The 27,981-nt window shown below is 36.9% G+C and overlaps 1 protein-coding gene across 9 annotated transcripts in view; it reads left to right on the forward strand.

The window, feature by feature from the left end:
- Nucleotides 1-26,364, forward strand: part of HECTD1 (HECT domain E3 ubiquitin protein ligase 1) — a 63,420-nt gene extending 37,056 nt beyond the window's left edge. For 4 of the 9 annotated variants that reach the window (XM_066997250.1, XM_066997252.1, XM_066997251.1 and 1 more), the window contains 21 exons: nucleotides 118-441; nucleotides 896-1,062; nucleotides 1,252-1,428; nucleotides 4,135-4,971; nucleotides 8,049-8,270; nucleotides 9,953-10,086; nucleotides 12,218-12,374; nucleotides 13,214-13,436; nucleotides 16,098-16,152; nucleotides 16,388-16,570; nucleotides 16,921-17,131; nucleotides 17,211-17,296; nucleotides 19,508-19,635; nucleotides 20,537-20,738; nucleotides 20,880-21,017; nucleotides 21,287-21,894; nucleotides 22,996-23,074; nucleotides 23,161-23,254; nucleotides 23,561-23,711; nucleotides 24,911-25,055; nucleotides 25,413-26,364. In XM_066997250.1, coding sequence (XP_066853351.1) covers nucleotides 118-441; nucleotides 896-1,062; nucleotides 1,252-1,428; nucleotides 4,135-4,971; nucleotides 8,049-8,270; nucleotides 9,953-10,086; nucleotides 12,218-12,374; nucleotides 13,214-13,436; nucleotides 16,098-16,152; nucleotides 16,388-16,570; nucleotides 16,921-17,131; nucleotides 17,211-17,296; nucleotides 19,508-19,635; nucleotides 20,537-20,738; nucleotides 20,880-21,017; nucleotides 21,287-21,894; nucleotides 22,996-23,074; nucleotides 23,161-23,254; nucleotides 23,561-23,711; nucleotides 24,911-25,055; nucleotides 25,413-25,550 — 4,459 coding nt within the window. In that variant the 3' untranslated portion in view covers nucleotides 25,551-26,364. The remainder of the gene's footprint in view (nucleotides 1-117; nucleotides 442-895; nucleotides 1,063-1,251; nucleotides 1,429-4,134; nucleotides 4,972-8,048; nucleotides 8,271-9,952; nucleotides 10,087-12,217; nucleotides 12,375-13,213; nucleotides 13,437-16,097; nucleotides 16,153-16,387; nucleotides 16,571-16,920; nucleotides 17,132-17,210; nucleotides 17,297-19,507; nucleotides 19,636-20,536; nucleotides 20,739-20,879; nucleotides 21,018-21,286; nucleotides 21,895-22,995; nucleotides 23,075-23,160; nucleotides 23,255-23,560; nucleotides 23,712-24,910; nucleotides 25,056-25,412) is intronic. The other 5 variants (XM_066997254.1, XM_066997256.1, XM_066997257.1 and 2 more) reach the window with 3 other exon arrangements.
- Nucleotides 26,365-27,981: the final 1,617 nt, after the last annotated feature.

Raw genomic sequence — 27,981 nt, forward strand, 5'->3', positions numbered from 1 at the left:
TCAGTTTGTAATAAACTCTGATGTAATCAATAACTTGCAGTAAACTGTCAAATGTTACTGATATCTGTTTTTTAATGTAAGTAATAATTGAACAGTACATTTCTCTTTTTAATATAGAACTGCATATGAGTGGGTAAATCCAGCAGCCTATGGGTTAGTAGTGGTTACATCCTCAGAAGGAAGAAATCTGCCTTATGGCCGTTTAGAAGACATCCTAAGCCGTGACAGTTCAGCTCTCAATTGTCATACTAATGATGATAAGAATGCTTGGTTTGCCATAGATCTTGGCCTTTGGGTTATACCATCAGCTTACACGTTACGCCATGCTCGAGGTTATGGACGATCTGCTCTCAGAAATTGGGTTTTCCAGGTGTCTAAGGATGGACAGAACTGGACTACTTTGTATACTCATGTTGATGACTGTAGTCTCAACGAACCAGGGTATGTCAGTGTATTTTACCAGCTTTTATAAAATGGAGCTCAGTTAAATACATACTTGGCTGTAGACTAACTTAATGTATGCCATAGGTATAATAAATAATTATGTAAAAAAGTGGTAGGTGGCGCAGATTATTAAGCGTGGGCTGGAAAATAAGTGATTCATAAGTTCTCTTTATGGTTCATGTAAAAGTATTTGTGATTTTCTATCATTGTAAATTCGCATTTTATTTATTTATTTATTTGAGAAAATAGTAACACCAGCACTCATCTAGAATTTGTCCCTAATGTTGCTAGGTTTTATATTTCTCATGTTCTTGGCAGTTTTCTGATTTTATCCATAAATGATTGCTGTCATGGTTTGGTTTTGGTTCTAAACTGTTGTTTTTGTGTGTTTTGTGTTTTTTTTCCGCTCTCCTGTTCTCCCCAACCATACCTCTTTCGAATGAATTTGAAGGTCTACAGCAACATGGCCTTTAGATCCTCCAAAGGATGAGAAACAAGGTTGGAGACATGTTCGAATAAAACAGATGGGAAAGAATGCCAGTGGGCAAACACACTACCTCTCCCTGTCTGGATTTGAACTTTATGGCACTGTGAATGGAGTATGTGAAGATCAGTTGGGTAAGAAAAAGAAAGTGTACGTCCTGTTTGTTCTCTTAGAATCCTAATGAACATCACCTATAAAAATGAGAGTGGAAAAAACACATTGACTTTTGCCTTGGAGCTTGCTTAAAAACAAGCTCAGATTTATTCCCTAATCAATATTGCTGCATTTTTCAGTCTTCCAATTTCAATTTACATTTCTTGTAGGAAAAGCTGCTAAGGAAGCTGAAGCCAATCTGCGAAGACAGCGACGTCTGGTGCGTTCTCAGGTTTTGAAATACATGGTTCCAGGAGCTCGTGTAATTAGAGGAATTGATTGGAAATGGAGAGACCAGGATGGAAGCCCACAGGGTGAAGGCACTGTTACAGGAGAATTGCATAATGGTGAGCACAAATTGCCTGAATTTGTAAAACTCTGTAGTATGAGTATTTTATGTTTCATTTCTATCTAAATGTGAAATTGGTAGTATTAAACTATTCCTTCTGTAGTTTCTTGAAGAAGCTGATAGAAATTTCAGGATCTTGGAGAGAAGGAACTCAAATACTGTAACCATTGTGGTCCATTTGTGAAATTCCATTTCAATGCATGGGAAAAAATCTTGTTGTAAATAAAACATCTTCAGAGCTTTGCTTAATTAAAATACCAAATTGTTATTTTTACATTCATTATGAAGAATTAAAAATATGCCAGGTTGGTTGATGCAAACTGATTGATTAAGCTTTGAGCCTGCAACATCTATGATTACATTCTTCATTTCTTCTAGCTTAGCATTTGCAATATTTTTCTTGACTTTTGTTGTATCCTGTACCTTTCCTACCTCGCTAGCTTCATTGGGATCAAGTTGCTATTTCAAAAACAGTGAAAAGTAATATAATTTAGGGAGCAAAATCAAAACCTGCAACAGCCATGGAATTCAATGCTCAGGAGGCTGAGATATTGAAGGGGCTCCAAAAGAGCTGATAATCTTGTTAGCTGAACATGCTTTCCCAGTTCCCTCTGATGCCCACCCCTATTTAGGTGTACATAAGACTGGCCTTGTTTCTGAAGCATCTTCAGTCACTCCTAGCCAGATTATTAGTTCTCGGCCCTTAAAAAGGGAGAAACGTCCAAGGTATGATGATCTAAAATGTTTTGAAACTTTTAATCTTTTTTAAGCCATTCAGTATAGCTTGTAGGGAATTGTCCCATCATCTCTATGTATTGTTCTTACCAGATGCAAGAGTATCCATAGATACACTCTCACTTTTAAGACGTTAAGTATTATTGGTGAGTAGTCTATTAAATCAGTGTTTTTGTTCCTATATTCCAGTAAACTTTTCCTATTAAGTAAAGGTGAAATTGAGGTTCATGTGTCAAGTGATGACTACGAAGTGTGATACATGATCAGCAGACTCTTACTCCTGCCACAGTTGTCTTGAAAATAGAAAATGGTATCCCATTGGCTTTTCTGTGGCTATTCAGAAGCTTAAACACATCGTGAGTTGTTTCAGGGCGACAACAATGCAGCATCAGTACTCCAAGTACATAATGTATATTTACACAATTGTGCAAGTTTTGAACTGTTTGTAATTAATATTGAAGTTGAAGGAACTATACAAAACAAGAATAGTAATTTAATTACACTTTTTCAAAACACTGTGTCCAGATACTCATAAAGGGTAAAAAATCATACTGTTTCTGTATGGAGCTTACCTCTTTCTTTTTTGTATTCACTAAGAAAGTCAAATAAAATGTAGAAAGGTAAAAATTCAGACTTGCATCACAGGTTCACTCTTCAGAGGTTTAGTGGCATGAAGCTATTCAGATAAAACTCATGAAGATGGAGTAAAATCATACCATAATAACGTGATATAAGCCTGCTCATATGGGGATGAGATGTCTACTTCTACGTTATGCATTTTTAAATGCTCTTCCTCCAGAGTGATATTTCTAAACAGAAAATTGCCTGTGATCTTCTGTTTCAGTCTAAAGTGATGACTTTTGGATAGTTATAAGGTAAAAGTGCACCTGACAGTGCTAAAAATATATATATTTTACTTCAAATGAGCTCTACTCTGTTTTATTAAAGAAAAACATGCATGTGCCTCTGGACCTGACATCTTGTTTTGAATTTTTGTCTGAGGTTACAGAAGCTGACTGAGCTTTAGGGATTTTGTTTTTAAAGAATACGTGTATCAATGGAAATAGTGACACAAAATTTGGTACAGTTAACATGCAATAAGAAAAACAAGAAAGAAACTTTTTAAGATGACTCTGTGTTATATCAGACTAGCATTAATATTTTTTGTCCCCATTTCTATCCTAGTTTGCTAAATTTTGCATGTTATCCTCATCATTGCAGGTTTATTGCATTTAATTTACAAAATACTGGAACATAATTTAATAAAGAAACTAAGATGAGTAGCATTTTTTTTTTCAGTGCTGTTCTGATCCCAGTATAACACTTTAAATTTCCGTGAAACATACTCTTCTTGCGACCCTGAAATCTTACATGAAGTAGTCCTTACCTGTTGTAAGACTTTTCCTGTGAATAAGTAATGTTTGAGTCTGTGTAAATTATTGAAAGAAAAAGCTGAGTATCAGTACACTCGTTCTTTCACTATATACGACAAAAATAACCCCAAACTAACGAATTTCATAAAATGTGTTCTGTAGGGTAGATATGCCCATATACAAGCATTGAACAGAGAAAAGCATAAAATGTCCATGCAGGAATTATAGTTTCTTGTCAGGTATTAATGAAGTTATGATGATACGTTGTAATATATGTTTCGGATGTTTAGAGAATCATCATAACGTTTTGAGAGATCCTAGTAGGTCGGGTTCCTTCCTGAAGCAAACTTGGCTTTTGGCTGGATTCGGGGACTCTGAAGGTAGAAGCTGATTGTGCTTGCTGCCATAACTTTGACAACACTTTTACGTTACCAAATTGTTTAAACACTCCTTAATTGGCGTTAAGAGTTACTTAGTAATTTTATTAATTCGGACACGCAGCCCTTATGAGAAGCTGATCCCACATTGTGGAGCTACTGTCTGACACGCTCCTGTCTGCTTTCTGCTGGATCTCACAAACTCCTGTCCCTTTCCAGGCTGGATTGATGTCACCTGGGATGCTGGTGGCTCTAACTCTTACCGTATGGGCGCAGAAGGAAAGTTTGACCTCAAGCTTGCACCAGGGTACGACCCTGATTCAGCGGCATCACCCAAACCTGTTTCATCCACTGTTTCAGGCACAACGCAGTCATGGAGCAGCTTGGTGAAAAACAACTGTCCAGACAAGACGACTGCTGCTGCAGGCTCCTCAAGTAGAAAAGGAAGCAGCAGTTCTGTGTGTAGCGTGGCCAGTAGCAGCGACATCAGCTTGGGTTCGACCAAAATGGAGCGGAGATCAGAAAGTGTAATGGAGCAAAATATAGTTTCAGGCACTGACGTCCATGAACCAATTGTTGTTCTGTCTTCCGCTGATAACGTGCCTCAGGCTGAAGTAGGGTCATCTTCCAGTGCAAGCACCAGCACCTTAACAGCGGACATGGGAAATGAAAATGCAGAAAGGAAGTTAGGTCCTGATAATTCAATACGTACTCCTGGGGAGTCCAGTGCTATATCCATGGGAATTGTTAGTGTCAGCTCTCCTGATGTTAGTTCTGTTTCCGAACTGACTAATAAAGAAGCAGCTTCCCAACGACCTCTAAGCTCTTCAGCGAGTAACAGACTTTCAGTCAGTTCCTTGTTGGCTGCTGGGGCACCAATGAGCTCCAGCGCAAGTGTTCCTAACTTATCGTCTCGAGAAACTTCGAGCCTGGAGTCGTTTGTACGAAGAGTGGCAACCATAGCACGAACCAATGCCACAAACAACATGAATTTAAGCCGAAGTAGCAGTGATAACAATACTAACACTTTGGGAAGAAATGTCATGAGTACTGCAAGTAAGTAAAAGCTGTATTTATTTTTAGTTGAAACTTTTGTTATTTCTTTGGTTTTCTTTAGACTTAAAGAAGTTTGGCTTTTGTTGGCCTAACAGAGCAATGCACTTAGAGCAGCCTTGCTTTTATGGGCACTTACAGGACTGGTGAATAGCTCACAGGGTTCATGGAAACTATAAAGTGTTACATGGCCCTGTGATGTCAGATTACACTGTGGTACCCATCAAATGGAAATGATTTGGATTTGATGTTTATTATGTGCTTAGGAAGAAAGAGTATAGTTTAGATTGAGAGGATTGAAGACTAGCAACAGAAGCTAACGTGGGATACTCTTGCTCTCTGATCTGTTCTGTGCAGAATTTGCATGCTTACTTTCTGTCTGCCTGCTTCTGATATGGTTTTGTTTTCCTTGGGAAATGCATATTGTTCATACTGGAAATTCTCTGTCTGAGCTTTAGGAAGTAAGAGTAGAGTAGAAAGAAAAAGTAAACTGCAGTGTGGTGACATTTTAACATTTCCCTGTACTCTAGCAGGCTGAATAACCCAGTTCTGTGTATGTTTTCCAATGACATCATTAAGCTTTAGATTTAGCAAGTCATTTAGACATACTAATTTTATGGAAGTTTGTAGTTAACATTGTTTTAAGTGGTATTATGTACATGCTTCAACCTTTGCGTGTTCTTGGATTATGTGTGGGATCAAGGTATTAGCAGGTAAACTGTAAACCTGCTTGTTGTGAGTTCACTCTTCCGAATTTTCAGAACACTCCCATCTGAGATGTTGCACAACCAGCTTTGTGTTAGGTATGTAGTTTAGTGTTTTGGAGCTCAGTGCTTCGTGAGGTAGACAAGTTAGAAAAAGTAAAATTACCCTAACCAGAAGGAAACAGCCAGTTTTTCTGTTAAGCTTTTATGCTTTTCTAAGACTTCTGTGCTTTCTTACTTGAAGATGTGTCGTTTGCTTTTTGCAGATTTTAAAATGATCCTAGTGGGTATTTTCTTTTTCGATGGGGATATATTTTTTTTTAATGTAAATAAAATACCAAACAGAAGATTTCCAGTAATCGATCCCTTTAGACAGATACTCAGTGCCTCTAGTTCTGAAGTAGTTTTGTGTTGGGGAGAGGGAGAGTCTTTGAAGAACATAGGACACTTTACCAGCGTATTTGCCGTATTTCAAGCATGTTTGAAATCATACAGCATTAAAATTGGAAATAAATTAAAAACTTGTATTTGTTGTGTTTAAATTTATCCCATATGTGGGAATTCTAATTTTATACAAAAAGAAACGGTGAGAATTTGTGTCCCAAAAAGAGATTAGATTCTAAATTTGAGCGATCGCACCAAAATTATAGCAGTGCATTGTAAAAACCTTTGATTAAAACAACAAAAAAGAAGCAAAAAGCAAACGAACAAAAAAACGACCTGTCTGAAATCATGAGTAGCGATTTAAACATTGAAAACACCAGTATTTGTCAGGATTTATATGGTGTCTAGGGTAGCCAACTTCTGCTTGTTCTTGAGATCTGAGCAAATGAAATACTTACACTTAATGACTTTTTCTGTGTCTCTTTATTATAAGAGCAAAGAGTTTACTGTTATTGAAGTGGGTGGAAGATATGTATATTGAGCAAGTGATTATTAAATTCCTAACAACAAAGAAAATCCCTTTGGATTGGAAATATTCCACACTTTCTTGTTTATAAAGATGGGCATATGGCATACTAATTAATAAATTTCACTCTCTTCTTTCCTGCACAGAAAAAAAAAAATCAAGTACTATACCTGACTAGAACTCCTTTGCTGATTTTAGTCTGCATTTTTGTATTTCTATTTATATATTTAAGTTCCTAGTGGGGGGAAAAAACAAAACCAAAATGACAACAACAGCATCTGACAGACAAATACAAAACCAGAACAGTGGCATATATTTTTCTCAAAAAGCTATCAAATCCACTTAGGGGAACAGTTCTGTTTTGTATTGTGTCCTCCTGCAAGGGTAGTAATCCTTGCAGACATCAGTAGTCTGACATTCAGACTTTTATTTTATTTTTATATTATTTTTAAAAAACAATCCATCACGTTATGTAAGCTGTAATAATGAAAATGTTTACTTTTAAAACTGTAAAACTCATTTGATAAATTTTAGAAAAAGTGGATTGAAAAATATGATTAAATTTAAGTATAGATGACCCCTCAAATTTTCATATGCAAACATGTGATTAACCATCTGTGTTTGAAGATAAGGTTGTGAGAAAATGTTCATAGCATTGGGGTGTAAATGTGTAATTAGTTGTGTATAGGCTTAATTTGTATAATTTCAGGTAGGTACAGGACCTGAAATTCTTTCCATTGAGTTTACAGTGAATTCGGTTTTGTTTCAGTTGTTAACTAGAATGCATTTTCTGTGTTCTATTTGAATGTGCGGTAAGGTAACCTCTCAGTTGTCACTAGCTTATTCTGAAAATTACTTCATATAAATCATTCAACATAAGTTACTAAATTTTGTTTTTCACAGTACTGCCAGTACTGGTCTTGTCACACATCATGAATATATGCGCTACTAGTTATGTGAAAGATAGCGAGTAAGAGGTGCTTTAAGAACATTAAGGAAAATGCAGAAAAGGTTTCAAAGTTGTCTTATGTTCTGTTTTTAATTTGTTTATATATGGTTATGTTGTTTTCCGTGTATAATTTTAATTATATTGATGTTAGAGCTTAAACTAAATTTTAAGCTTAAAAACAGCCACAGTATTGGAGTAACAGATATCAGAAATACTTTTCAGATGTTGAAATGAAGTAATTTCAAATTTACAGTGGGGATTTGGGGATTTATTTAATAATTTTATTTGTTTTAATTGTACACAAGGGAATATGCTCAGGTGTGGGCATCTGCATTGTAGTGTGCACTTTTGCACTGGGAATCCCTTCCCCTTTAGTCTGTAAATCTTTATTGTAAAATAGCACATCAGATAATTTTTCAACCCGAAATATATTTTTCAACACAGGACTCGTGCATGTAAATTGTGCTCTTCAAGTCATCAAATCATTTATTTTATCTTACCATATCTTTATCTATAGCTTCTCCTCTTATGGGTGCCCAAAGTTTTCCTAATCTGACTACAACTGGTACCACATCAACAGTGACCATGTCTACATCCAGTGTTACTAGCAGCAGCAATGTAGCTACAGCAACTACAGTTTTATCTGTTGGTCAGTCGCTTAGTAATACTCTAACTACTAGCCTAACATCAACATCTAGTGAGAGCGATACAGGTCAGGAGGCAGAATATTCTTTATATGGTAAGTTTCATTTTTAAATGAACATAAGCAGACTTCCCATTAATGATTTTTCCTTTTTTCCTTTTTGTTGTTATTTTTATCATGTAGTAGTTTATTTACTGATAAGTATTTGAAAATTGAACTATTTATATGTTTCTAGTTCTGTAAAGTAGTACTCAAGTAAAATAATGTTAAAAAAGTAATTTTTCCTTATGTTTTCAGGTCTTTGTAGTTCAGCAGTTTCTATCCCACATGATGATTATTTATGGCATAGATTATTTGGGCACTTGATCTTTCCCTTAATCAAATCATTTTATTATTTAATGTAGTTTACATATGAGCCTCTACTTAAAATCAGAGTTTAACACTACATGCTCAGTCTGAGGTACCTTGTAGTACTCTTTGATTGAAAACTACCAACCATTAGACACACTATACACTTAAAATTCTATGTGAGGTTCCAGGTATCTCAAGACCATAGTAGTTGTTACAAGTTGGAAAGAACACAAAGTAAATTGACATGAAGAATAGAATTTTGGGATCTGAGGAACAAAACGCAAAGTTATGTGGGCACTATATGCTAGATACAGACATAAGGATGGAAGTTATTTGGGAGTTATGAATGCTGAGAAAGATTCTAGTTAACTAGGCTGAGTGATAATATCTAGGAATTAAGTTGATGAAATGAAGACAAGAAAAAACAGGGCTAGATATGGGAAAATACTTCCTAATGTGAAGCATATTGGATTGAGAGAGAGTCTTGAAAGAAAAAATACTTGAATTGTTTAAAAAAAATTGATTGGATGTGCTCTATTTTGTTGTTTATAAAGTCTTTTTAAAATTGTTTGGAAATTATCTGGGCATTGGAATTGAGCCACTTGTAGGTATCTTAATCAACCAACTCCATGTGCTATGTCCATTTATTTTTTTTTTTAAGTGCCACTTGATATTTTGATTAGGTGACAAGTCTTTAAATTATAAACAGCTGAACAAATTGTTTTGTGAGTTACCCTAGAGTTTCTACTGGGGCTTTGACAACAGTTCAAAGGGTGTTCAAACAGTTTCTATGTGTATAGAAAAAATGTAAAATTTCAAAGATTCGTCTCTATCATAGTCCATCTTGGATTATTGTGAACTTCTCTTTTTTTTTTATGTTTTGTTTTTTGGGGGGTGAGGGGTGGGGATTAAGTCTTAGTACTATGTGGGTGAAATTGAACTTCATAACTGGCTTCACCTTTTCATTACAGAAATTCATTAGCAACTAAATCTTTAAAGATGTTGCTCTTAAATATTTATTTTAAATGTCCCTTACCTTGCAATTTGAAGTGTAAGCTACGCATTTGTAGCAAAAATTGCATCACTAACCTTCTTTTAAAACAGTTAAACATAGAATCAGTCAATATTAATTTGTGTACCAGTTTTTGCATTCTTTCAAAACTTAACGTAAGTGTAATCATAACGTGTTTGATAGATGAAGAACTGATCACTTGCTGGTTAATCTTAATTACGCAATATTATGTGCTACTTTTATTAGATATACTATATCAGTACTATTTTTAGTTCTCTTTCTTGTTTGTGAGAGTTGTTTTTTCACTATTCTCAATGCTTGTTTTTTAATTTTCAAAGTTTGGCTTTAAAAGAAATCCATGTCTTTTCTTCCATATGTAAATATATAAATGTGTGTGTATATATATGTATTATAGATTTTCTTGATAGCTGCCGAGCTAGTACTCTGTTGGCAGAGTTGGATGATGATGAGGATCTACCTGAACCAGATGAAGAAGACGATGAAAATGAAGATGATAACCAAGAAGATCAAGAATATGAGGAAGTTATGGTACAGTATAGCTATTTAACTTAATTATCTATGCTATCAGATGCCTTAAAATTCACTTTTTTTTGGCACTATGGATTCTTAACTAGATGACCTTTAAGGTCCCTTCCAACCCAGACCATTCTATGATTCTAATTAAAACAAATGTATTTAGATTTAGGACTACTAGTTTGGAGAAGTGCTTCAGGAGGCGCTTCTTTACTGTACAGGTGAAGGATCAGTGGAATAGGTTGTGCAAAGAGGTAGCGAAGTCTCCCTCCTTAGAGTTTTTTGAAAATGTGTGGATGAACGTGGTCCTGGGAAACTTGTTTTAGGTGTCCCTGCTTGAGCAGGAGGTCAGACCCCATGACCTCCAGAGGTTTCTTCCAGCCTTAGCCAATCTGTGACTGTAATTCTGAGTATCTGTCAGCTAAGACTTCAAACAATATGCCAAAGTTAAAATCATGTTACACTTCTCTGGGACTGCAAGAAGAACATATCTTTTAGAGGATTATCATTCATTGTGCCTTTTCCCCGTTCTAACATATATTTTGAGTGTTAACAAAGCTGTTTTCTTATCTGTTCAGATTGGTGCCATAAAATTGCAAGGCCTCACCAGATAAGGCACTGCCCAGTTAGCTGTCCTTTCTTGTCCAAATTTGACTAACTGTGCCACCTTCAACATTTCTGCCAGAGAAAAAGGTTTTGGAACATCAGCGTGCCCTGAAACCTTATAGGCCAGAACTGACATCTTAAGAGCAACCTGGAAACAAGTTGACAGACAGAAATGATGGCTCTCCATGTCACCAGTTGATGAAGTGGTGTAACTTTGTGGGCAGGCTGCTAAATTTTTTAGTGATGCAGTGCTCTGGGATGTGTTTAACTGTAGGCTGGTAATAATTTACATATGCTAGTGGAATATCTGGAAGGGAAAGGCAAACAGAAAAAAAGTAAGTTAGTCCCATGGGTCTTGCCTATGCTACCGTGAATACTGGCTTTTCATTTGGTTCCTCTGTGGTATGATGAATGGCTGGTCATTCAGTGGCTTCTACCACCACTGAAGTGATCAAAATGAATGTTGCAAGGCCTAAGAGGAAAAATAGAAGACTTCACAAATGTCAGTTTAATATTTATTACATAAGTGTAAACATTATTTTATGGAATTGCAGAAACTTCCTCTTGTTGTTAATATGCTCAAAGTTTAGGCATGTTAACCAAAACATTAAACTTTTGAACCTACTGTGATTATGCTTTCAATAGAAACTCAATTGCACCGCTAAATATTTCATTTTCTGCACAAAGATACAAAGTCAAGAATAGACAGAATTATTTAACTATTTATACTATTTTACTGCAATGCAATTAGTAACCACAGTTTGTAGGTTGCTGACCACTTTTCAGAAATGGTTAAATGAACTTGCAGTTGTTTTTCATGGGAAGAAGTAGATTACACAACAAGAATCAGATCTGCAAAAGAAAATTTTCCTTTCTTGGGTTCCAGCACTGTTCCCTCTCATACACTATATAATTCTTCCTCAATGAGGAGCTGAAGAGATTAAAGGCCTGTTTTGGAAAAGTCATAACTAATTAATACTTGCAAAGGCTTGTTAATTTCTTCCCACAATAATAATTCCAGTACTTCGGTATGTAATTTCATCTCTGGATTAAATAAATGTATGTACGTTATATATCAATATAGGTATATACTTTCAAAAAAAGTTAATTGGTTTCAGAAATGTTACTGCATTTATTTTGACTCCACTGATTTATTTGAATCTTTGATATTCCAAATTTTGTAGAATGCACAAAGTATCTACACCAAGTTTGCTGGTCTGCACTACTATGCATTTCCCTATGCCGTTTTGGTGCTTCAAGGAAATTTTCCTTCTTTCCAGAAATTGTAAAGATACCTGTTCTAAGTTTAGCCCACTAATGCTGGTTTCTCTTTATTGGCAGTTTTGCTTAATTCTTTTAAATCCTGCTTGACCAGTTAAATGGAACTAACACTGTTAAGTAACAGCTTGGTTATCTTTTGCATCAACTTTAGTTTGTTACTGCTGTATTCCATAATGAACATTTAAATTTTTGATGAAATGATTCTTTGTTACAGAACATAAAATTAAAATACACACCCCCACTTTTTTTTTTACTTAAGGAAGAAGAGGAGTATGAAACCAAAGGAGGACGTAGAAGAACGTGGGATGATGATTATGTATTGAAACGACAGTTTTCTGCTTTGGTTCCTGCTTTTGACCCAAGACCTGGTCGTACTAATGTTCAACAAACAACTGATCTAGAAATCCCTCCACCAGGTACGCTGCCAAGATGTGTTTGTGACATTTGATCCGGAGACTTACTGTTAAGGTCCTGTTGTGCTCCAGGGATCCTATCACTATTAACCAATACAACATGCTTTTGTGTCTGTGTGGCTTTTCGTTGTTTGAATGAGAGTTTCATTTGCCTCTGCATGCCCAAGCACTATCGAGGGAGAAGTAAACGAAGTGCTGTATAAAACATCCGTACTCGTGAATTTAACTCAGATTGGCGATAGATCCCTAGCTATGTCTGGTTCTACCTACAGGGAATAATTTGTGTATTGAGCTGCCCAGAATAGCTTTGATCAGAAAGGACTTGTTGAAGCAATCCAAAACCATGGTGAGGGAAAAACTAATAGAGTAACTGAGCAGTCTGTATGACCAGCAGCATAGCACATGATCTTGTTCCTTAGCTCATTCTTGTTCAACTCTGTAGGTGTAATCAGTATCCACAAAGAAAGGAATACGTAGTTTAGGCTTACGTGGAAATGAACCATTGTTGATTTTGGTGAACTGAGAGGTGTAAATATAATAGGAAGCAAACGGATATGCTTTGCGTAAGCAAGGAAGAATCCATGTGCTGTGATAATATTAAAGAGAATGTAACCAAGACATAAGGATCAACATGGATTTCAAAAACTGCTGTTAGCTTTTCTCACGTAGAGAAGTCTTATAATTATAGTGCTTAGTTATAGCTCATAGTTTTAACTCAGCATAGTCTCACTTGTGGGTGTGCAGGAAATCTCTACGCTTCCTTATTGAACCACTTCATTAATGTTTAAGCCAACTTGTCATGCTTTGTGTTTTGTATTAACATCTCAATTTTTCATGTGCAGGTACACCTCATTCAGAACTGTTGGAAGAGGTTGAGTGCATGCCTTCGCCACGTTTAGCACTTACGTTGAAAGTTTCGGGTCTTGGAACAACTCGAGAAGTAGAACTGCCCCTAACAAACTTTCGATCTACCATCTTTTACTATGTACAGAAATTGTTACAGCTTTCCTGTAATGGCAACGTGAAATCTGACAAGCTTAGACGTATTTGGGAGCCAACATACACGTAAGCTCACAAGTTTGTTATTCTGTAAAGAGCACACTGTGTGACTGGTTAGGAAACAGATGTAAAACCATTTTAACCTTTCTTCCTCCTTTGCAGAAAATAATGCTAGAATTATTTTTTCTTGTATTTTTGTTAGAATGTTTGTATTGGTTTTAAAGCTACTACTTCAAGACATAAAAAGTCATAGCCTCTAAAGTTCAATTGTGACTTGTTAATAATATTTCAAAAGTCAAGCAGTTGACCAAGACAGCAGAATACAGCCTGTTCAAGGATCTGCTTGGAAGAATCCCACGAGCATGCAGTCCTAGAGAGAGAGGGGTCCCAGGAGAACTGGCTGATTTCTTCTGAACTCAAGAACAGTCCGTCCCAGTGTGTGGCAGTTCAAGCAGAGGCAGTAAGAGACGTGCATAGATGAAGAAACTCCCAACAGAATTCAAAACATAAAAAGGAAGCGTTCAAATGATTGAAGAAGGGTGAAGTGACTCGGGAGAAATATAGAGACATAGAGCATGCGTGTATGGGGTAAGGAAAGCCAAAGTTGATCTGAAGTTGAATCTGGTGAGGGGCATAAAGGGCAACAAGTTAGGAAACACTTAAAGAAACAGGACATACAAGGTCATGCGACTTGATGGGCACGCACCCACAAATGCTGAAGGAGCAGGCTGCTTTTGAAAGGTCCTTGATTGTATTTGAAAGATTGTGAGAGATTTCTGAGGGCCAGAAGAAAGTAAATGTCACAACTATTCCCTGGACAGGCAAGGATCTGAGGAACTACAGACTGGTCACCCTCTCCTTCATCTCTGGAAAGGTGATGGAGCAAACAGTGCTGGAAACCATTTTCAAACAATGAAGGACAAAAAGGTTTTAAGGATTTATGAAATGGAAATCATGCTTAACCAACCTGATAGCCTTCTACGATGAGATGACTAGCTCAGTGTATGAGGGGAGGGCAGAGAATGTTTTCTTTGGCTTTAGTAAGGTTTTTTGACAATTTCTCCCATAACGTCCTCGTGAACAAACTGATTGGACTAGACAGTGAGGTGGTCAGAAAACTGCCTGAACTGCCAGGGTTGTGATCATCGGCATGAAGTCCAGCCAGAGATCGGTCATTAATGGTGTATCCCAGAGGTCACTGCTTGGTTCAGTTCATTAATGAACTGTATGATGGGACAGAGCAAACCCTCAGCCAGCTCCTAGATGACAAACTGGGAGGAGTCAGTGATATACATGACAGTTGTGCTGTGATTCTAACGGACCTCTGGGGAGACAGGAACCTCAGGAAGTTCCGCAAAGGGAAAAAGTCCAGCAGCTGGGGAAGAATAACTGCGTGCATTTGTACAAGATGCTAAGCAGCTTGACAGAAAAGGCCCTGAGGGTCTTGGTAGACATCTAATTGAATGTGAGCCAGCTATGCACTGTTGCAGCAAAGAAGGTCAGCAGCATCCTGGGCTTCATTAGGAAGAGCACTGCCAGCAGTTTGAAGGAAGTGATCTTTCCCCTCTACTCGGCACTGGTGAGAGGCACTTGGAGTGCTGTGGCCAGTTCTGGACTCCCAAGTGCAAGAGACTTGGGACCTGGAGCAAGGCTAGCTAAGAGCAGCTAGGATGATTAAAGGGCCTGTAGCACTTGTCATGAAAAGAGTCTGAGAGATCTGGGACTGCCTGGAGGAAGAAAGGCTTGTGGGATCTTGTCAATATGTGCGGAAACCCGATGAGAGGAAGTAAGAAAGATTTAGCCAGAGTTCTCTTTGTTGCAACAAGTGAAAGGACAAGAAGACAACGACACAAATTGAAGTACAGAAAATTCCACATAACCGAAGAAAGACTTCAAATTGCAAGGGAGATTGAACACTGAAACAAATTGTCTAGAGAGGTGGTAGAGTCGTGCTCCCTGGAGATACTCAACACCAACCTAAGCAAGCTGCTCCAGATGATGTTGCTTTGAGCAGGGATATTGGACTAGGTCTCTGTAAGTCCCTTCCAGCTTCAGCTATTCTCTTTACCCTAACTTGGCCTTACTTGCTTTATAGTAATAGACAGAAATTATAAGACGGTATGACTGTGTGTGTGAGATCCATTTACTACACCAATGTAATTTCTGTCATATCAGAAAATGAACGTATACGAAAACAAGAACTTCAGTATGGTGGTTGCAGTTTTTTAACTTTGTACTTCAGATTTTTTCAGTGCTTCTGTGTTACAACTAATTAGTTTTATGTTGCCTTGTGTCCAAAAGTGTTTTGTAACTAAACTATCTTTTAGTCAAAAAGCACTAGAAATAGCTGTAAATGTGTGTATTTCCCAAGTTCATAAACAGCAAGCTACTGTAGAAATGGAAGGTTTCAAAGAGTTGGTGCACGTGTAATACAGATTCTAAAGCTGGGTTGGGAAATTTGCACAATAAAGGTTTGATTACTCAAACCTCACTTAAAGAAACAGTTATCTTGCAAAGCATTTAATTTATACACAGTATGAAAATTATACACACGTTTAAGAGCTTTGCTGGATCAGGGTATACCAGATGTAAACTGAAGATGAGCTGTTATTGCTTTTTTACAGTTTTACCTCAATGTCATTGATGTCTGACATCTCAATGTGTCACTTCAGAATGTAGAGAACATGCTGTGATTCTGAAATATTAACTCTTTGTTTTAATATCTAGGATCATGTACAGAGAAATGAAGGATTCTGATAAAGAGAAAGAAAATGGAAAAATGGTAAGACTTGCTTTTATGCCTTTGTGTATGTTGTTACGGCTGTTTAAGCAAAAGCAAAACGAGAATTATCGCAGTTTTTGAAAAGCTACATTAAAAAAACTAACAGTTTTCAATTAGCTAAAGGGTATGAGTGAGTGTATTTGTTAATGCACGTTTCCTTGAAGTATGTAATGCATGTGAAATCTTTAAGACTTTACAATCAGGAAAAACCAACGTTTGTTGGTTCCTGTTGTAGGGTTGCTGGTCAGTAGAGCATGTGGAGCAGTACCTTGGCACTGATGAATTACCAAAGAATGACTTGATAACCTACCTGCAGAAGAATGCAGATTCAGCTTTCCTGCGCCACTGGAAATTAACCGGCACTAATAAAAGTATTAGGAAAAACAGAAATTGTTCCCAGCTCATAGCTGCATACAAGGTATATGTCTGCATCCAAGTTTTTTTTTTTTTAAATTATTATATTTGGCTGTGTGCTTTTATTTTTGCAGCTTTAAAGATGCTTGTAAAGGGTCGGGGGGGAGAGGGTATAATGTGGATAGGAAACTTGGAAGTTCACAATATCAAGTTTAGTTTTTACTGTTTTTTTAACGTTAAATATAGTTGTGTTAGTGCCATTTGAATCATGATTTGATCTATCTACAATTGAACTAAGTGTTCAGGTTAAACACAGTAACCATTCTGATTTTTCAAATCATTGACTTGGAGCACATAGTCATGAGGACTGTAACATGCAGTTTTCATTTATAACAATTTTTTTTTCTCCCACAGGATTTTTGTGAACATGGATCAAAATCTGGATTAAGCCAGGGGGCCATTTCTACTCTTCAAAATTCTGATATCCTTAGTTTGGCAAAGGAGCAACCTCAGGCAAAAGCTGGCAGTGGGCAGAACTCCTGTGGAGTAGAAGATGTTCTGCAGTTACTTCGCATTTTGTATATAGTTGCCAGTGACCCTTACACAGCACGAACTGCTCAAGAAGGTATGTGCGTTATATAGCAGAGTTCCTTAAGTGTTCTAATGAACACAAAGTAAGGGAAAACATTTTCTCTTCATTTCAGAAGGAGATGAGCATCCTCAGTTTAACTTTCCACCAGATGAATTCACAAGCAAAAAAATTACTACAAAGATTCTGCAGCAGATTGAGGTATTGTATTATGCGTAGTCTATATACATAATATTGTTTTTAAGACTCTTCCTTACTTTGTTTGGAATTATTAGCTTTTTTGCCATTTTGACTTCTGAATTGTTTCATACAGTATATATTTCCTTAAATTTTGAATGAGTAAATGCTGTAAGAATGGACTAGTCTGAATAAAGACATACTAAGGAATGGTATAGTTATGGAGAATAATTTTTTTATCCTAATTGAGACAGTTGTTTTTAAGTGACAGCAGTTATATTCCCCAACGTAGGCCTTGATATATGTAAAGTTTGTATGATTTAGTTTAATGTCTAACCAACTGTGAAATCCTCTGCAGGTTAAGGAAAGTGCTCACCAGTTTACTGTAAACATTTTTGTTTGCATTTAGGCACTACCTAGACTATCTTGGTTGACATATAGTCAACTTAATCTGACTCAAACTTCAATATTCGTTCTAATGAGCTGGTGGATACAAAATAACGAGAGGACTTGATGAGACACTTCCAAGTATTTGCTTTGGTCTAAATGACTTGCATATAGAATGGACTCTGTAGGTGTCAAACTTCCTGAAACTCACCATCACAATTGCTAATTTTTCTGGTTTCATTAACAGCAGTTCTTTGTCCACCAGCAAAAACCTGAAGTTTTTAAATTGAAAATCCCAAATGGAAACAAGAGTATTATTATGATTTGCGATAACTGAGTAAATGTCATCATGAAGTTATTGCTACAATCCTGTAATCTCCAGTCCCCAAGTGGAGGGTGGGGGGAGGATTTCAAGGGAGTTGTTTGGTGTCTTGTCTTCCACACACATGCACCCTCGGGTAAGATTTGGGGATATGGAGTTATGCAAATGAAATTTACTGAAAACAGTGGCAGTTATTTTGTTGTTTGTTTTGTTTGTTTTTTCCATTTTGTTGTAAGCTATAAATGCATTTTTGTGTGTGCTTTACAAAATTTACCTCTATACTGTTACATTTATCCTCTATACTGTTAAAATGGTCTTATATTGCAATAAAACAGAACAGAGACTTGGGGCCTATTTGAAAGATAAGGTTTACCACAAAACAGGTTTGACTTTGGAATTTAATTACAAAATATTGCATAGTTTAGCTTCTTGCTGTTAGATATTCTTTAAATGCTATTCTTTTTCAAATGGCAGATTTAAGATGCCAGCCCTTTGAGTAAACTAGTCTGCTTCCTTTACATTGTCTGAAACTTGTCAAGAAACCAAAATAGTTTGTTACTATTCATTGGGCTTGCTGCGAATGAGCAGATTTCTTTGGAACTGTATGTGGTTAGATAAGCTCCCCTTACAGAACCATATTTTTCCTTCTACTTCTGCACCAAACATTGATGTCTGTAGTGTACGTATGTGTCTGCTTGCTGATATAACAAATGCAACTAACGGTATTAGAGATCACAGGGATTCCTATGTTTATAGATTCAGATGGAGCTTTAAAAAAGAAAACTTGTTATTTGTATCAGTCAGATGCACTAAAAAAAAGAAAGATTAAAGAGGTAGTTCTTCAGTAGGTAGGTTTTTTCTTCAGGTAGTAGGGTTTTTTTTAATAGGTTTTCTTTAATAAAGATTTAAAGATAAAGATCCTCAGCTTGCTTAGTTCTTCGTGTGCTTTTTGAGGTTTAGTTACAGTTAAGGTCCCCTAATTGTTCATTTAAAAAAAAAAAATCAGTTTTTGATGTTCTTTTGAAGGCTGTTAAGACACAGAAATATCTTTGTAGTAGTAATTTCTGTAGTCTTTTTTGTTACACTTGTATTTTAGAAAGGACTATGATAATATTTCCCTATAGATTATATTTATTACCAGTGAGTTTCTTTTGGTGTTTTCCACTATTGAAGAGGTATTTAATCACTTTTGGGCAAAATTCAGAAGTAATTCTCTCCAGATAAAGATATAGCCACAGTGTTAGTATGTATCCCAGGGATTTAGTACAGCTCTTAATGTATGTGCCAAAGCATACTGTGTCCACCCTCAAGTCCTAGAAACTTGGTGAACTTCTCGTGCAGAGCATTTGAAAGAAAAAAAAAAAAAGTGGTGATTGTTGAGAAGGAAGAAACTTGCTCAAATACAGGTGAAAACCTGGCATGGGCGTATTGGGTGTCTATTTACTTAGTTACAAACTTGTTAGGACAACCTGAGTGTAATATTAGAAACACTTTTTATTTTTGTTCTTTCTTGTTTTAAAATACAGGAACCCTTGGCACTAGCAAGTGGAGCTTTGCCAGACTGGTGCGAGCAGCTAACAAGCAAGTGTCCTTTCTTAATTCCATTTGAAACCAGACAGTTGTACTTCACATGCACAGCATTTGGAGCATCAAGGTAAACAAACAGAAACAAAACCAGGAAAAAACACCTGTCAGATTGCTTTTTTTAAATACCTTTTTGAATTAGTAATTCACAGGAGGACGTTATTGGAACAAGATTCCAAATATGAAGCATTGTAGGTAGGTAGGAAAAAAGGGAAATGCTGGGAAACTTCAGAACTTTTGGACACTTGGAACATTTCTTGTTCATTGTGTTAGAAGTTTATGATGAGTAGCAGCCTGTCTTCTGTTTGATATTCTCCAGGCCATTTCCTTTGAAGAAGTTTAATTTTTTAGCTACTTAACTGAAGACTTGATTGCGTGCCTCTAGCTAGGTGGCTGTATCAGGCAATAGATAATTCAACTGGGTTGCCGTCTATTACATAATGTAGTAAGAAACAAAAATAAAAAAGCTTTCTTAGTAACTGTGAATTGTTTTATGAAAATATACACCAAAGCACATATCTCTTATTTTTTTTATTTTGTACAGTGGTTTGATGGTTATTTGTTTTGATTCATTTATTTTTACTTAGCTTAGTCAGACAAAACAACCAACAGATGGTAGATTATTGCTGGATAGATGACAATACGTATGAGAATTTTGAACTTTGCTTTCATGTAAGTACTGTTACTAGAGGCAGCTGTTCTTGCTTGATCGATATGGATCTTTTGGAGGGGGACAAAGCACCCCCACAATCCCTGTAACACCAGTAACTTGGTAGATTTTTTTTAAGTTGACTTTTTTCTTTTATACTTTTACCTATTTATTATAACTTAGTGTTATTTTGTATGTGAATGACGGTACTTCACCTTTGGTTCTATGTTTCTTTAAGTAAGCAAGTGAGTAAATTTTGCCGTAAAACTGGTAGACATCCAAGTTTTAAACATCTGTTTTGTGTTGTGTTTTATTTTTCTAGAGCGATCGTATGGCTACAGAACAGACGTGAAGCCACTGTTGAAAGGACAAGGACCACAAGCACAGTGCGACGTGATGATCCAGGAGAATTCAGAGTTGGACGCCTGAAGCATGAAAGAGTGAAAGTTCCGCGAGGTGATTCCCTGATGGAATGGGCAGAAAATGTCATGCAGATTCATGCAGACAGAAAATCTGTTCTAGAGGTAAAGCATATCTGCCTAGCAGAGTGAGGTTAGATAGCCATTTCTAATGTGCTGGCCAGTATATGGAATATCCTGTTGCATAACCAACACTGATCATTTCATTAGAATTTTATTATTAACATTCCTTATGTTTTTTTATAGGTTGAATTTTTAGGGGAGGAAGGAACAGGCCTGGGTCCTACCTTGGAATTTTATGCATTGGTAGCAGCAGAATTTCAGCGGACAGATTTGGGAGCTTGGCTTTGTGATGATGATTTTCCAGATGATGAGTCTCGGCAGGTATATAGAAGTTTGCATTTTAAACTGTTAGTGCACAAAACTTCTATAAAAGAAAAATGAGCTAGATAGGCGGGAAGGGAAGAACACATGGTCAGTGAACAGCTGCTCTCCATGGTCAAGAATGACCACAATGTTTCACAGCTGTCTTCATCACCTGTTTTTTTTTTTAATATAGAAGTACAGTATAATAAATTAAACAGCACAGTTGTAAAATTAAATTCACCCTTAACGATGTTATCTTTTTTTTTTTCTCCTGTCTCTTAAATCAGGTTGATATTGGTGGTGGATTAAAACCCCCTGGCTACTATGTACAGCGATCGTGTGGACTCTTCACAGCACCATTCCCACAAGACAGTGATGAACTTGAAAGAATAACAAAACTCTTTCATTTCCTTGGAATTTTCTTGGCTAAATGCATTCAGGACAATAGACTTGTGGATTTACCCATTTCTAAGCCTTTTTTTAAACTCATGTGTATGGGAGACATTAAAAGTAACATGAGTAAGTTGATATATGAATCACGGGGTGACAGAGACTTGCACTGTACTGAAAGTCAGTCAGAGGCTTCCACGGAAGAAGGGCATGATTCCTTGTCAGTAGGCAGTCTGGAAGAAGACTCCAAATCGGAATTTATTCTTGATCCACCGAAACCTAAACCTCCTGCGTGGTTTAATGGAATTTTAACATGGGAAGACTTTGAATTAATAAATCCACACAGAGCTAGGTTTCTAAAAGAAATTAAGGACCTTGCAATTAAAAGGCGTCAAATTTTAAGCAACAAAAGTCTGTCAGAAGATGAAAAAAACACAAAACTACAGGAATTAATGCTGAAGAACCCATCAGGTTCTGGACCCCCACTTAGCATAGAAGATTTAGGGTAAGAATTTTCATATTTATAAACATGCAAACAGTATTGTATTAGATGCAAATGTTACCAATGTTACCACATTTAATTAAAAATGAGGATTTCTTTGTTTTAAATAGTATTGTTGGGGGAAAGGTGCAATCATTAGAGGTGCAGCAAAATCCAGCTTGCGCTGTGTAGGTATATTCTTGTTCCATAGTTTGAGGGTTTTTCCTTCTTATTCATTGTGTTTTTTTTATTATTTCAACTTAAGTGTGGCTGCACTGTGATGTCATTATGGCTCTGTAGAAACACGCAAATATCTGTGAAGATCTTTACAAATATGTGAATCAGTAGGTTTATTATTGCAACTGTTGAAATTTATTAAGTTTTTTGAGGCGCTTTTAAAGTGGACAGATTGAGAAATTTGGACAATTCTTCTGAAATTTGGGATTGTGTTAATAGACATAGGGTGCAGTGTTTGTAGCTGAAGTTAAACAGAAAATTTGCTAAAGGTCAGTAAATGTTAAAGAAACAAAAAAAAACCTGTGTGAACGTGGGTACGTTATCTTTTGTAGTTTTGAATTATTTCTTTTGAAACGCTGGTTTTTCTACTGTTAATAGGTTATTTATTAAAATCATCTTGTGCCACAGGAATTGTGTAGTTAGGGTTCAGTAGTTGCTTATGGCCTTGCTGTCTTATGGGTGACGTGAGAGAGAGAATGCAAGTGTAGCACTGTTGAAGGGCCTAAATGTCTAGTATGTTAAGTGGCTCTGTAACTGTTAGTGTCGGGAATTTATATAAAGGGTTCTTTGAGACTACTTGAACAGTTTAATTCAGTTCACGGTTTTGAAGCTGATTAACGATGCCAAACTGTAAGATGTTTTTGATAGTATTCAAAACCAGATAAGCAGTGGGTGAATACACACACGCATATCATAGACAGGAGCCACTGTTTGCATAGTCCTTTACTAATTGTAGTTTTCTACTGTGGTGTGACTGTTCAGATAAATGATCCGCAAACAGTGTTTTGAAATAGAGGGGAAGGGAAGATGGCAGTTCATAAATGTGGTGTATTTGCAAAAGCAGTAGCAAACTTGCTTCCAGTTAGTAACTGTCTTTCTGTTTTGAAGTTTAAATTTTCAGTTTTGCCCTTCGTCCAAAGTATATGGGTTTACAGCTGTGGATCTCAAACCAGGTGGTGAAGATGAGGTAAGGAAAGAACCTACCTTCAGAAATCTCAGCAGTAATTCTAATGCAGAATGAAGTCTTACAGTATTTGTATGTTGTTTTTGCAGACTGTCACAATGGATAATGCAGAGGAGTATGTAGATCTCATGTTTGACTTCTGCATGCATACTGGTATACAGAAACAGATGGAGGCATTCCGAGGTAATTTTAATTATGGCAGAATATATATGTGTGTATTTAGGTGGAATTAGTGGTGTTCTGGGTATCCTGGTTTAAAGTAGTGGCTTAGAACGGCTTTCAAACACAAACTTTTAAATTAAGGATGTAGCAGGTAAGAGATTCATAACACTGCATTAATCATGCCATTGTTAACCTTGAAGAGATTCTTTGTTCATTGATTAAGAAACTGTTGGTTGATTCTGATTTAAGTACAATTGAAACGGTTATGTTATTTTTATAAACATTCTTTTGACTTGCACGTATAACTGTATCTTGTATAAATTAAAGATGGCTTCAATAGAGTCTTCCCAATGGAGAAGCTGAGTTCCTTCAGCCACGAAGAAGTTCAGATGATTCTTTGTGGAAATCAGTCGCCTTCTTGGGCAGCAGAGGATATCATCAATTATACGGAACCGAAGCTGGGATATACACGAGACAGGTAATTATATTCTAAGTGATTTTAAAATAGTAGCTAAAAGGTGCATGATGTGAGAAAATGTCCAGAATGTTTCTTAGATGGAAAAAGGCAAATTGCTCTTCAGCCAGTATCAACCCCAACTAATTGCCTAAACTGATATGAAATTATTGTATACGTTACAACAACAGAAGGTACTTAGGGTCTTTGTGATGAGAGGATTTAAAAAAAAAAAAAAAAAGGAAGTATTAAAATGTCAAAAACTAGTGGAAGAGCAGCTAACTCATACAAGCTACTAAAAAGTAGCTCTTCAGGGTTTTGACTTCTGTCTATGGTGGTGGTTACAACTTCATTTGGGTATTCTTGATATTAGTCCTTTTTCTTATTTCTTTCTCTTCAAGTGTAGTTAAAACAGAAAATGTACTATGGGCAAAAAATATACTTGTGATTGCCTACTGGGAAGTGGTCTTGGTAGTTTAGGTGTTTTTTTTTTTTTTCTGCTGCTTGTCATGTTTGGTAGCTAGCTGTAAACTACAAATTACTTTTGGAACTGTGTTAGTGTAAGTATGATGTGAAGGATCATAGTCAGTCCAAGATGCTGTGCAGAGGGATTCTTCTACTGACCCTGCCCTGCATACAGAGGTGCAGCTGACATGTGGTTCCTGATACCTGAGGGCATGTTGCGGCAAGCAGTGCTTTCTTCATAGGTACCCTGTCCTCCTGCTTTATTCCTTGGGCTGGTATAGATGAAAGCAGTGGTATCTGGAGGATTCTGTGAAGTTCTGTTCTCGTCTGTTACATTTTTCTTATTTTTCTGTATGATGGTCTTCAGCAGCATAGAAATGAAATTATGCATAAATGGAAGTGGCTTTATACTGTGGAAGTGGTGCATGAAAGGTCTTAAGATTAGTCAGTGAGAGTCTTCTTAGAATAGGTCTGAGTTCTGTCTACTTCTCTAATGCTTCTTAGAGAAAATACCCAAATAACACTTCAGGATAAGTATGAAGAAAATTTACCTACCTACGTTTTTCTGTGTAATATTCAGCAAGGAGATTAAAGAAATATTTTTACATGCTTTGTGGTGGTTCTGTTCTTAACTTACTGCTGAACAGGCACTGGAGTCTTACAGTGACTCCTTAGACTTTACTAAAGATGCTTTACAAAAAAAAAAGCAACTTATCATGGAATTGCCATCTTAACTGACTTTTTAAATTTATTTTAAGCCCTGGATTCCTTCGATTTGTGAGAGTTCTGTGTGGTATGTCGTCAGATGAAAGAAAGGCTTTCCTCCAGTTCACCACTGGTTGCTCAACACTCCCACCAGGAGGACTGGCAAACCTACATCCCCGGCTCACCGTCGTACGCAAGGTATGGGTTCTGCAGGTTACCTCTCAAACCAACTATTCTGGCTTTTGAATGTAGCCCTTGCCACATTAAGAAAAAATATTATTTTTCTTTTCTAATTTGTATCACTACGCTAAGCTTTCAGTACTAGCTTCTGTTTCAGGTCTGTTCTATGACATCACAGTTGATGAGAAAGGTTTTCATATACATAAAAAAGATAAATTTGTAAGTTGGTCTGTAGCTTTCCTGATGCCACTGTTTTGTGGCTTGTTGGTGTTACATATGTGGTAGATGTCATAAATTTCAAGGACCTTAAGCTTTTAACTTCTAAAGGAAGTGTTGTGAACAACTGCAGTATCAATTGTTGTTTCTTTTTCTCAGGTTGATGCTACAGATGCAAGTTATCCATCTGTGAATACGTGTGTGCATTACCTGAAGTTGCCTGAGTATTCTTCTGAGGAGATCATGAGAGAGCGTCTGCTAGCTGCTACCATGGAGAAAGGCTTCCATCTCAACTGAGCTGCTGACTGCAATACGGGACACGAGAAAGTGTTTTTTGATACTAGTGAAGCCTCTTGTGTTTGTGTGCAAAAAATATGATCTCCACGCTGTGCTCTGACGAGACTTGCCTTTTTTCACCTGTGAGGCTTTAGGAACATGTGGAATAAGTTTGTTAGCTGCTAATGACAAAACAAATCCTTGTAACTACACAGCCAGCAAGAAATTGGCACAGAACACTGTGTGATGCTTCAAGGGCTTGCACAACTGGAAATTAAGGTGGTTCTGTTTGACTGTTCCAAAGAACAGATCATCAGATTTTCAGTGTTCACTGATACAAATTTCTAACAGTGTATTTGTGTAAAGTTTGTCATTTAATACCTTGTACACTACAGTTGCCGTCACTGATCCCTGTTTTGCTGGCTTTAAGCTAACTGGTCAGAAACTTGCTTCATTAAAACTTAGAGTTAATGGGCATCTCCAGCTTTTTCTTTTTTAATGGTGCCTGCACTATTGGAGTATTTTAGTGGGTTTTTGCATATAATCATGCACAACCTTTTTTTTTTTCTTTCAAGTGGGAATATATTTTGATTTCTCAAATGCCCTGCTATAAAGATCAAATCCTTAAGTGTGTTTGTGCAGCTCAACAATAAAGCTATTAAAAAAACACTGGTTCCTAGTGCAAGGCACACTTAAAGCAAGTTTTACTTTTGGTTGTATTTTCTTTGTATATTATAAACATTTATTTAACTTGTTGCAGTTTGAAGTTTAAAAACAACGAAACACCCAATGTGTAAGCTCAACAGTAATCATTAAAATGTTTGCAACATATAAAGTTGTCTCCTCTGAATAATTCATTAATATTTCTTATGTTATTAAGACTGTGTATGTGTTCTAAACAGTGTCTCTCACTTTTTTCAAGATTTAAAAGAATTACATGGCAATAATTGATCTCTAAATCGCCTCTGTACTCAACTCTCTTCAGAATTACTTGGTGCAACTTCTTAAGAAGTAGTCTGGCAGTGATAACCTTGCACGTGGCAGATTTTGGTGCTTGTGCTTTTCAGAGGGTCCACGTGGCCTGAGGTTTTAATTCTTAGTTACACTGGAGTGAAAACTGGGTCACACATTGCAGCTGATTCAGCCTTACTTGAGATGCATTGCCTGTCTTGGGTTTGTCATGTGGTGGGATATTTATTGGTGGAAAATGGCTCATAGTAAGACAAAGCAAGTAAGATTTTAATGTATATGTGTCTTTAAAGATATTTAAGTAGTTGTTTTCCAAAAAAAAAGGCAAAAATAGTATTTTAGTTGAATCTATGTGGCAAGCTTTGTTCTCTGCCAGTTCTCTTTGGTAATAGCTTTTGCTTGGACCACGGCTGGGGAGAGGCTTGCCAAAAGAGTCTGCCTCAAACACAAATCAGGCAGATGCCAGATTTCTTTTCATAGCCTGGTATTTATAGGACTTCACAGGCATCTTCGTTGAAATTTTCCACAATGCATAATTGAAGGGGAGTCTCCATTCCCCGCACTCCTGTGACTGCTGTGCTTCAGCCCAACGGTTGCATAAATGTAGCGTCTGCTCCAGATCTGGCGTTAACTTCTGCTACACGTGGTGTTATTTTAAAGCTACCTCATCCAGAAAAGCTGGTTACAAGTATAAGCACCCCAGGTGGTTTGGAGGCAGAGTGCTCTGACTCCAGCCCGACCTGGGGTCAGCAACAGCGGAAGAGAGGGAAGTGGCCTGAGGAATGGGTGTTAGAATTAGGATTTCATGGACCTGATGAACCTGGCAGGCTTTCTCCTCCAATTAGAGAGTTCTTTAGTGGTAGATTGTGGGTTTTCTGCTTTCATTGTGAAATATTTTCATTGTCGATTAAAGGTAATAGTCTTGTAATGTGTTTTTGTATGTATTTAACTGTTCAGTATTGTCCTGTGTTGGGAAGGAAAGTCGCGGTTATTTGCATTGTCAACCTGCTGAGATACAGGTCTGATGGATTCTAGACTGCGGTCAGTTGGCACTTTGTTATTTGTGATCAGAGATCGGCGTATTTAATGTCCTCGACTGGAAGTCTGAGGTTGTCTGCTAATTCACAAGAAACACCTACATTTGATGTCGTCTTCAGTTCAAAAAGTTGGGATGCCACTCACTTTTCAGGACACCAAGGTTTCCTGGCTGGCAGGAAGAGAAGTGGGAGATTGGAAGCTGTAGGCTATTCTTCCACACCGCGCTTCACTTGGTGCTTGTTACGCTCTGGTTTCTAGATGCAATTTAGGTGTGACTGTTAGCGTGCTTTCAAACATAATGCCTGTACAGTACATGCTCTTTCGAGGTCAAGTTATGCCGAGCGTTGGAGTTTATGAAGGAGGAGCCAGGTACCTTCATTCTAGAAAGGTAAATGAAAGTCATTTCAGATTGCTAACTCTTCAGTGATTTAAGGAATGTAACGCA

The sequence above is a fragment of the Anser cygnoides genome, chromosome 5 (genome assembly GCF_040182565.1).
Source record: "Anser cygnoides isolate HZ-2024a breed goose chromosome 5, Taihu_goose_T2T_genome, whole genome shotgun sequence".
NCBI classification, from domain to species: Eukaryota; Metazoa; Chordata; class Aves; order Anseriformes; family Anatidae; genus Anser; species Anser cygnoides.